This window comes from Hoplias malabaricus, chromosome Y (assembly GCF_029633855.1).
Source record: "Hoplias malabaricus isolate fHopMal1 chromosome Y, fHopMal1.hap1, whole genome shotgun sequence".
NCBI classification, from domain to species: domain Eukaryota; kingdom Metazoa; phylum Chordata; class Actinopteri; order Characiformes; family Erythrinidae; genus Hoplias; species Hoplias malabaricus.
In genome coordinates, this window is record NC_089820.1 from 83,778,228 (window position 1) to 83,789,500 (window position 11,273).

An 11,273-nucleotide genomic window follows, 5' to 3' on the forward strand; every position below is an offset into this window, starting at 1 on the left:
CGCGGACCAATAGCAGCCGAGGCGCTTCCATTTACATCAGCCAATCAGCGTCCACGTCAACCCGCCTAGCCCTCGCGCCGTTGGTGGAAAGTGCAGCCGTGGGCGGGCCTTTACTGGGCGAGTTCTGATTGGTCGGAGCGGAGCGGGCCTGTCATTGGATCACGTGGCTGAGTTTGTAACAAACATTTTGAACAGTTTTGAATGGGGAAGTTTGTCGCGCGCACGCGAGGATTACAGCTGTGAGCGAGCTCGGGACCCGAAGAACATATGCGCCCTCAGCAACGAACCTACAGCCAGACCCGAGACTCCTATGTGGAAATAAGCGTGTGTTCACACTTTGGCTTCGATATTTCGATCACTTGACGAACGCGCAGCTCGAGATGGATGTTATTCCTCCGTGCAGCATCTTCCAGGAGCTCCAGACCGTCCACGACACTGGCTACTTCTCCGCGCTGCCCTCGCTGGAGGAAAACTGGCAGCAGGTCGGTTAACGCAGTCAGGAAACTACAAACAAAACAAGATGTGGGCGAGTTTCACTTAGTCAGATATAACTTAGTCCCACAGTTCAGGACTGTCCAGGAGGAAAAGCCCTCAGCTGACAGTTCAGTGTTTGTGTGTGTGTGAGCGAGAGAGAGAGAGAGAGGGAGGGAGAGAGAGAGAGAGAGAACACAGGGGACCGTTACGCACGCAGCTCGTGCTCCTGACTAAACTCTGCAGGAAAGTCCGAGACGATACGATTTTCTAACGGTTCGATATTTAGTGACGTTTTCGATATTATTTGCAAAACGATATCTAATACGCTCGATTTTATTGTAAAACATTTTATTCTACACACAAAGAATTGCCTAAATATAGAACGCATTTACTTAAAGTGCTCCAAAAGTTTAGAAAATTTGATTTAGTTTGACAATAAATTGATAACCGCGGATGTTTAGAGGTTTAGTGTTGTCCTCACAGACAGTCACCCGGAGGAAACCCACGCAGACACAGAGAGAACACACCACACTCTTCACAGACAGTCACCCGGAGGAAACCCACGCAGACACAGGGAGAACACACCACACTCTTCACAGACAGTCACCCGGAGGAAACCCACGCAGACACAGGGAGAACACACCACACTCCTCACAGACAGTCACCCGGAGGAAACCCACGCAGACACAGGGAGAACACACCACACTCCTCACAGACAGTCACCCGGAGGAAACCCACGCAGACACAGGGAGAACACACCACACTCCTCACAGACAGTCACCCGGAGGAAACCCACGCAGACACAGGGAGAACACACCACACTCTTCACACACAGTCTAAATATAAAACGCATTTACTTAAAGTGCTCAGAAAATTTAGAAAATGTGATTTAGTTTGACAATAAATTGATAATCGCGGATGTTTAGAAGTTTGGTGTTGTACAAAATTTTATAAACACATTCTGTCTGAATTTACTGCTGACTTTAATGAATATGCATCCTCTGTGGGCATGAAACCACATGACTAAGGGAAACACATGCTGGTAGATGTGGTTGTGTGTGTGTGTGTGTGTGTGTGTGTGTGTGTTTGAGAGAGAGAGGAACTAGAGATACTCGACTCAGAATCTGTTTGAGTTATATATATATGTATGTGTGTGTGTGTGTGTGTTTATGGTATATTATATTTTACCACCAGTTTCACTAAGAACAATTTGTAGAGGCATTATTCAGCCACTAATGTGTCTAAGGTCACCATGCCCAATGCAAAATGTTTTATTGCTAGTGAAACAAGGGCACAAGTTGTCTTCGTTTGAGGCACAATAGCACCCCCTTGTGAAGCAGTTCTTAAATGTGAGTGAGTAGGTATAAGGGAGTGAGTTAAGCCAGTTTTATCTATGTATTTGATAATTCCACATTAATAATGCATATATAAATGAACATATTTATCAGTAAAAAACTATAAAATTGTACTAATATTATGATATTAATCCACATATAAATGAATGGCAAAATTTAAGCCCAAACTAAAATAGACAGTTCTGTGAAATCTTCTATAACAATACATTCTCATGTCTCTCTCTCTCTCTCAGACATGCCTGGAGCTAGAGCGCTATTTGCAGAGAGAGCCATACGTGTCCCCGGCTGACCTAAGGTCCGTGTGTGGGTCAGAAGATCTTTGGACGCAGCTGATACGCTGCTGTGAGGAGCAGAGATCCTCCGTCCCAGGGCAGAAGCAGGGTAAAGCCACCCTACCGGATCTGGAGCTCCACGGCTGTGGCTCAGATACGGGCAGTGAAGGTTCGGACAGTGGGGAAGAGCTCTCTCCATCCGCTGACCTTCTCTCTCACCCCCTCGGCCAAATCATGACTGACCTCGAACCCTTAGATGCTAAGTCCCACACGTTGCTGCCCCTCTCTCCTGAAATTGCGATGGACATCGCCCCGGAGGCTGTCCTGTCCCTTTCACCCAGACCCGAGGCAGACGAGGAGCAGTCAGGGGCAGGAGAGGTCAAAGGGGAAGGGTCAACAGAGGGCAGGAGGAGAGTTCACCACTGTCATTTTAACGGCTGCAGAAAAGTGTACACCAAGAGTTCACATCTGAAAGCACACCAGCGCACACACACAGGTGAGAGGTGAAGTGTATGAAGGGGTTAATGGGTGAGGAAGACGTAGATGGTGTGTCGTGTGTTAAAACGAGGTTTATTGCCGTGTAAAAACAGGGATTCAGTCGGAAAAGCTAGTGTTAATTCAGTTATTTGTGTGTATTTTTTTAATAAGTTCGTACCCTGAGATTAAATCTCTGGAATTCATAATTTTGATTAAATTAAATGTTTTTTTTTATTTTTTATTTACAGCCATCAGACTTCTTTGATTAAATACGCAACATGCAGCGTGTAAATAAAACCACATGGGATCCCCTTACGCAAATAAAGACGTGTGCTGATGTAGAAGCTAAAAAATGCAGTTGTCTCAGTTGGCGCTTATAGTTATATATAAGTTTACGACATTGATACCAAACTGAACAACAGATACGAGTTAACGTGAGTGTATGTTGAGGACGTATGTGTACGCATATTGTTCTTTATGCCTTTCCCTTACCTGTATATTATCTGTGTTGCCATAGCAACAGTACCAGCCCTGGGATTAAAGAAACCCCCGAGTTGTTTAACGTCTTACACAACGCAGCTTCTGATATCAAAGAGATCAACTTTTCGGAACAGCCGCAGGACACTCGGTTACTCCTCCAGCGCTCATGCCCTCCGGCTCTGAGCACTCTTTCACGGGGAGAGGTAGAAATGAGTGGCATGCAGAGGCCTCCTCACAGAGTGACCTCATTCCTGATTGTTTTTGTTTAGATGAGGAAGGGTGGAGTGAGTGGGGGGTGGTTGATGAGGAGAGATAGAATTTCATTGCAGAAGCAGGGAGACTCTGGGAACCATGGGGGCGATACACACCAGCTGTGGTGTTTCCAGCTCTGTTTCTAAGGAAGAGGAAGGTCTGAGCTCGTTTGTGAGGAAGTGTATGAATGTGTGTGTACAGTTTTAGAACAAAAGTATTCCCATGTTTTAAGAAAGCAAGAGAATTAACAGGGTAAATATAGAAATGATGCTGACCTCTGTGTGTGTGTGTGTGTGTGTGTGTGTGAGATATATATATATATATGCCAAAATATATTATTCATTAATTGTCTGTAAGCACTTATCCAGTTCAGGGTCACGGTGGGTCCGGAGCCTACCCGGAATCACTGTGTGCAAGGCAGGAACACGCCCTGAAGGGGGCACCAGTCCTTCATATATACACAGATCTGAATATCTCACCACCTCCTTGTTTGTACATTGACCGTCCCATTTTCTCAGCTCCACTGACCACACAAGAGAAGTGTGTAGTTCTACAATTACAGATTGTAGTTGATTTTTTACTCTGCATACTTTGTTACCCCTCTTTCCCCCTGTTCCTCAGCGCTCAGGACCCCCACAGAGCAGGTGTGATGTGGTGGATCATCCTCAGCGCTGCAGTGACACTGACGTGGTGGTGGTGTGTTAGTGTGTGTTGTGCTGGTGTAGAGTGGATCAGACACAGCAGTGCTGCTGGAGTTTAACCCCTCAGTGTCAGGACGGAGAACAGTCCACCGACCAAAAACATCCAGCCGACAGCGTCCTGTGTCACTGATGAAGGACTAGAGGACGAGCGACACACACTGTGCAGCGACAGATGAGCTACTGTCTCTGACTCTACATCTACAAGGTGGACCAACGAGGGAGGAGAGTCTCACAGAGTGGACAGAGAGTGGACACAGGGTTTAAAAACTCCAGCAGCACTGCTGTGTCTGATCCACTCTACACCAGCACAACACACACTAACACACCACCACCACGTCAGTGTCACTGCAGCGCTGAGAATGATCCACCACCACATCACACCTGCTCTGTGGGGGTCCTGAGCGCTGAGGGACAGAACAGAGTAATGTACGTGTTGATGTATTTGGTTGAGGGATAAGAAGCCGTACAGATGTTGAGTCTTGTGATTATATGTGTGTTGGACAGGTGAGAAGCCATACAGATGTTCTTGGGACGGCTGCGAGTGGCGATTTGCTCGGAGTGATGAGCTCACTCGACACTTCAGAAAACACACCGGAGCAAAGCCCTTCAAATGCAGCCACTGTGACAGGTGTGTGTGAGTGAGGGGGTGGGCTGGGGATAAGGGGACTGCTGCTTCTGTTTATTACGTGAACGTTCCAGAATAAGTGATGAGTGATATAAATGTGTGTGTGTGAGAGAGAGAGTTTGAGTGCATTTGTCTCCTCACCTGTGCTAATAATACCTCTTTCTCCGCACAGGTGCTTCTCTCGTTCTGACCATCTGGCTCTGCACATGAAGAGACACACCTGAAAGAGAGGAGCGAGGGATGGAGAGGAGGAAAGCTGTCTAGAGAGAATATCTGTGGTTCTGTTGAAGAATGACTGTGGCTTTTCTGTTTGTGCTGTTTGGCAGGAAGTGTGTGTGGGTGGGTGTTTTGGCACACAATCAATGAGCAGAACGGAGACCCTACATTCGGAAAGGGGGGGGGGGGGGGGGCGTGAGTACGGCAGGTTAGGGAATTGATCAGGTATTTAGAGCAGCTATTCAATGTGCAATGTGTGTTTTTGATTTCAACCGTTTATAACAACAAACTTGTTTTGCGAAAAGCTCCTATAGGTTTTTTTATATCATTGTGCGTGTGTGTGTGTGTGTGTGTGTGTGTGTGTGTGTGTGTGTGAGAATGGATGAATGGCATAGTTGTATTACTGTGCAGCTACGATTGTTGTTATGAGTGCACTTTACTGAAACCCTGCGTATAAACTCTCCATAAACCCCTGAGCACTATAGGTCTTAAAGCGCTTATTATTCGGAGTATAACAAAGTCAAGTGTGAACGGCCCTAAAGCAGTTCACAAACTCTTCACAATGGAAATGGGGAAAAAAGTCATTAATAACTAACTGAGCACATAAAAGATTCCTTTAAGTCAGTGGCAGACGGAGCACACGGAACCGCGTAAGTGACTAGTTAATACCCACCTCCGTGTTTACGGCCATAACACACTAATCCAGTTTGTTCCCAGCAAACAACAACAGGACAAACGTCAGAACAAATCCCGAGAATGTCCCGATGTTTGTAAATCACGTTTGCTAGCAGTGGCTTTCCCTCGGGCGCTAACGCCACAGGCTAGTGTCTGTTAATGGCTACATCTGGAGCTAAGCTATCAAACCTTTTCAAAACCATTTAAAAGATGTTATGAATGAAATACGATAAACAACGTAAACAGGATGTGTTCCCCTCCCCCAGCGAGGCCCAAATACATCTCCTGGCTCTCATTATCTGGTTCATATTCTTCAACGATATAGACAACGAGGCTCAGTTGTGTACAGCCCCACAGTTGATGTAGTTGACGTTTGCTGGTGAACACTGGGTCGTTGTGCTCTTTTCTCTGTAAACTTTAGGCTTTGGTTAGAATATTTGTACCCTTCCACCTCGCTCCGTTATGTGCTTTCCCGGTTTAAAGACAGTTCTCATTTGGAGTGAAGTGTCAGCATTGCGTTGTATATAAAAACGACTTTGTATTAACCACTGTTGCTGGAAAAGGAACATTACAGAGTCTCAGCGATAGTCTCTTCTTAAAGCATGGTTTCTGTTCGCTTATTTTTTTCTGTTCGGTCTGCTTCTGTCTTTTCTGACACTGTATAGTGATTGTGCCTTAAGACGAGGCCTCGGCCTGGAAAGAAATCAGGAATCAATAGCCAAATGAACCCTTACGTCCAGAAGATCAGGTCCAAAACAACGTCTTATTCGTCAGCAGTGTCCTCCTACATTTCACCACCAAAAACCACTCCGTCTTCAGTTCTGCAGCAATTTCAAATACATGTAAATACGTCGAATTACGATTAAATGAAAGAAGTTGGAGCTCATCTTCTGGACCAAGGAATGTCATTGATGATCACGTTCAGTCACATTTACATTCTCACGTTTAACTCAAACCTGCTCCAGTCTCAAACGGACTGTTAAAGGGGAAAGAACGTTTCATTCATTGAATCTTGACCATTGAATTGTTCAGAAAAGATGATCAGGAGTGTATTGTTGCTGTCAAAATAAGAGCATGCGTCTCAGAAATGGAGCAGGCAAAAAATATTCAAACTTTTAAAGTGAGATAATAATTCCAAGTCATTTTTCAGCATTCCTATAGGTCCTCCATGAAATGTTCACACGGTGCAGTGTGTGTTTTAAAAAGATGAAAATCAGAGATCATGGAGACGCATGGTTTGTTTGGACAGGAATAATACGCATCAGATTTAATTCACATATCTATTTTCATTAACTCGGTTTTAGCCATTCCTACAGATGTAATGCGGCTTTGTGCAGAAGAATCCCTCAGAGGAACGTTGAGCATCAAACTTGAACTTATTCTCGGCCTTAAAGGAATACGTCATTCCGGAACAATTGGACCAATCGATTTGCGCGGTGTAGCAGTGGCACAGAGGGTGATATTACAATGGTACAGATGTATATCTTTGGGAAAAGATAGACAGGGAATTCCTGCTTGTTACAGCGGGTGATAACGCTGCCAATGCCTGGGTGTTTTCACTGTGGTCCTTTAGACGGTTTGACTCTTAGAACAGTCTGTTTTCTCATGTTTAAACCACTGTATGGTGTCTAATGGTCAAAAGGACTGTCGCTTTAATTCCCCACTGGGAGAAAACACAGGTTTGATGTGAGCGATGATGTAATATGCTGGTGGTCTGTGTTAAGCCTGATATTGGTCTATTTTATACAGTTAATGGTGATTCACAGTTTAAAATCCTGGTAACACTTTGCTGTAGCTGTTTGTTCATCTGCGTAAGCCTTGCATGGCAATGTCTTATAACAACTGCCGTAACACAGTGTCCCAAAAGTAAAGAAACAGAAACGATAGGAAAAATAACAAAATGCTGATTAAATTTTGGACACGATGTAAGGGTTCTCCTCTTGCTTCTAAAACTGGATCACTGTATTTCACCTGGATGTTTACTTTCTTTTCTGTTTCCTCACTTCTGGAACACCCCATATGCATTCAGTCACGTCAGCTGTTGTTATATACGGCTTATTAACGCCTACATGAAATATTAATATTAACGACAGCTGCAACAAGAATAAGCCGTCATTAATTGTGTACACAGTCTTAAGTCAGCTGTCACAGATTAATGTAAAGGTTATTGGACGAAGCCTTGTTAAAGAATGTACGGTTTAAAATACACCTGCAGGAAAGTGTTATGAAAATTCTTTAAATAAAAGTGCAGAACTAGATTTGATCCACATCAGGGAAGTCACCAGTATGTATTAAACATGTGTGTATATTTATGTACATTGTGAAATGAGTTTGTACAGGCGCAACTGTTACGCAAAGTAAATGAATAAAAAGTTTTATTTTTCATGCAGTGAAAGGCCTTTGTGTGGAGTAATAGAGTGGGAGCAGGTATTAACCACAAGCAGGTTGCCATTGGTTGCCGAGGTTTTTACAGACAAAACGCTTTTTTTATACCATTTTGTCATTTTTATATCAAGAAGACTGATTAAAAAAAAGAAAAACAGCATTAAATCTCTGCAGTGTTCACACAAATATATTTCATTTAAAGTTCATGTGAAATTCATTGTCATAAGTTGAGTTATTTTGTGTGGGATATTTTTGTTTGTTTGTTTTGGTGATGGCGCAGGAAGTGTCGCAGTCACACAGCTGCCTCGCTCCGGGCGACTGTCTGTGAGGCGTGTGGTGTGTTCTCCCTGTGTCTGCGTGGGTTTCCTCGGGGTGACTGTCTGTGAGGAGTGTGGTGTGTTCTTCCTGTGTCTGCGTGGGTTTCCTCCGGGTGACTGTCTGTGAGGAGTGTGGTGTGTTCTCCCTGTGTCTGCGTGGGTTTCCTCCGGGTGACTGTCTGTGAGGAGTGTGGTGTGTTCTCCCTGTGTCTGCGTGGGTTTCCTCCGGGTGACTGTCTGTGAGGAGTGTGGTGTGTTCCCCCTGTGTCTGTGTGGGTTTCCTCCGGGTGACTGTCCGTGAGGAGTGTGGTGTGTTCTCTCTGTGTCTGCGTGGGTTTCCTCCCGCTGCTCCGGTTTCCTCCCACGCTCCAAAAACACACGTGGGTAGGTGGATTGGAGACTCAAAAGTGTCCGTAGGTGTGAGTGTGTGTTGCCCTGTGAAGGACTGGCGCCCACTCCAGGGTGTGTTCCCGCCTTGCACCCAGTGACTCCACATAGACTCTGGACCCACCGCAACCCTGAACTGGATAAGGGTTACAGAAAATGAATGAATGAATGACCTCTTAAAGCTGCCTGATTTTGGTATGTTTTTTTTTTTAGCCATGAAAGTATTTGTGACAATTACATCAACTCTCAGCCGTTTCAGCCAGGAGAAGAGACCTCATTATCTAATTAAATATAACTTAGCAGATGTTTTTTTTCCATTTGGCTGCGAGAAACTGCTTGTTGCCTTCACACCACTGGAATGTCACATGTTAACAAACAGCGAAGGAGTGAAACAGCTTCTATTTTTAATGCCTTCATTCACATGGACACAGCCAAATGGACACAGATATGTAGGGCATTCTATATGGTGTGTAAACTCATAGGCACTTGTGCTGATGTAGATGTAGGACAGTGGATTGGAACCGAGGCAATGCTGAAGGGTGGGGGGGGGATGGGTAAAGGGGCACAGTCCCCATGGGGAAACAGAGTCACTCACAAATGCTTCTACTACATGATGATCTCATTCACGATGAGGTCATCCTCTTATTCCTTTTATCTTTTTCATTTGATTAAAATGTGCTAATGTGTGTGTGGGGGGTCTTTTTAAATGCACTTAAGAAGAGCACCCTAGACCACTCACACACACGTACTCCTTTTTTCCATTAATGCTGCTATGGTATTGAATAAAATACACAGTATATTTATGTGTATACATATTCAACATCTCTTCTCATAAGGGAGACAGTTCACTCTTTGTTCTTGAGTGCTCAGGACCCCCATGAGACATCCCAGAATGGCTCAATCTCAGCGCTGCAGTGACTCTGATAGAGTGGTGGTATGTCAGTGTATGCTGCTCCAGTAGGAGTGGATCAGACACAGCAGGGCTGCTTGAGTTTTTAAACAGTGTAGGGGTGTCTAGAGCACAATGCTTCTGCAAGGCTGATGCAAAGCCAGAGACAGCAGCTCATCTGTTGCTGCAGTTTGTGTCCAGCAGCTACTGCTGTGTCTGATCCACTCTACACCAGCACAACACGCACTAACACACCACCACCACGTCAGTGTCACTGCAGCGCTGAGAATGACCCACCATCCTAGTAGCAGCTGATTGGTGGCGGTCCTGTGGGCATCCTGACCACTGAAGAACATGGTGAAAGTGAGCGACTGATGGACTACAGCCTTGTAGTGATGTCTGAATTGGAGTGTGGTGAGGGTTCACCCGACAAGGAACAGGCGGGACTCAGAAGTGACTCACTTTGTGATCATTTATTCAAAACGCACACGTGATATTTTGGTAAAAGCGGTATGAAAAAAAAGAAAACAATATTAAAAATATATGATCAGAACTAAAACAGACAGTGAGTATCGCAGTCCCATTAACCTTCCTATGACTTACAGCCATCAGTGATGATGTCAGAGGCCACAGGGTCTCATAGACACCACTAATCTTCCAGCTGTGGCTCTACACGGTCAGAAAAAAGGGACAGCAGAGGTACATTATTAGTTACTCAAGGTACAAGCAGTGTACATTTACTTTAAAACCACTGTTGCACATTTAAAATACCATTGTGTTCCCTAAAGGTACATTACATTATCTGGGGATATCTTTCGTTATAGAACTGTGTACAATAAAAGAACAGAATAAAAGTCCCTTTAAAATCTACAATTAGAATTACTGTCTGTTCCCCCAGCCTCCCTTACTGCAGGTTTACTAACTTAGCCCCGCCCCCTTCTTATTAGACTAACCCAACTCTGGCTAAGGGTTTACCGAGTTAACTGCAGTAGGACTTTCACACACAGCAGTGTTTATACTCCACCGGTGAGTATTTCCATATGTACATAGTCTTTACGCATTTATTCTTCTGGATTCTGCTCTGCCCCCGACCTGTGCTTCACTCTGGGCCCTTCGGCTAGAACACAGAGAGACGGAGAGATTCATGTCCATTCCCCCAGGAACAGGACAAGAGAGACACAAGGTAAGTGATGATACATACCTGCATTCTTTAACGTGCGTCTCACAGTGTTGGTGAGAGCAACAAGGCACAGCTATACATTGTTAAAGTCACAGTAGAGTTGAAAGCACTGGGCCTGGATTCTTCAAATATTTAAGACAGCCATAAACCTCCTGAAGTCATATAAGTGTCTGCTCCACTGATGTTCAACGCACGACAGGCGCCAACAGCCACATTGCTGCTCTAATCTGTGAGTGTGATTGTAGTAAAGATAAGAACCACCTAGGAGTCTCAGCAAGATAAGATCAGAGGAGGAACTAAGAACTGCTTCTATCAGAGCAAACCCTAGTCGTTTTAAACAACAGAGGAAACTTCTGAATCACCACTCCTTTGCTGTGAAATGCCCACTTTTTCACAACAGTGTGATGTAAACAGAACACTCCCCGCTCACTGAAACCATTTCAAAACACACTGAAGATTCAGTTTGTCCAACAATGGTATTGTGTAGAATTTGGAAGAATAATTTTACTTGGTGGCGGCACGGTGGAGCAGCAGGTTGGTGTCGCAGTCAGACAGCTGCAGGGATCTGGAGGTTGGGGGTTTGAGTCC

The 11,273-nt window shown here is 44.8% G+C and overlaps 1 protein-coding gene across 1 annotated transcript; it reads left to right on the forward strand.

Annotated features, from left to right (window-relative positions):
• Positions 1 to 207: 207 nt before the first annotated feature.
• Positions 208 to 5,009, forward strand: klf6b (Kruppel like factor 6b). Its single transcript, XM_066657428.1, has 4 exons — positions 208 to 482; positions 2,063 to 2,597; positions 4,516 to 4,639; positions 4,809 to 5,009. The coding sequence occupies exons 1-4, from the start codon at positions 381 to 383 to the stop codon at positions 4,858 to 4,860; spliced, it is 813 nt and encodes a 270-aa protein (XP_066513525.1). The 5' UTR covers positions 208 to 380; the 3' UTR covers positions 4,861 to 5,009.
• Positions 5,010 to 11,273: the final 6,264 nt, after the last annotated feature.

Bases quoted from the DNA above. Each gene is read 5' to 3' on its own strand.
- klf6b (XM_066657428.1), top strand. From the start codon at position 381: ATGGATGTTATTCCTCCGTGCAGCATCTTCCAGGAGCTCCAGACCGTC. The intron at 2,598-4,515 runs GTGAGAGGTGAA...TGTGTTGGACAG, and splicing joins ACACCAGCGCACACACACAG to GTGAGAAGCCATACAGATGT. The intron at 4,640-4,808 runs GTGTGTGTGAGT...TTCTCCGCACAG, and splicing joins AAATGCAGCCACTGTGACAG to GTGCTTCTCTCGTTCTGACC.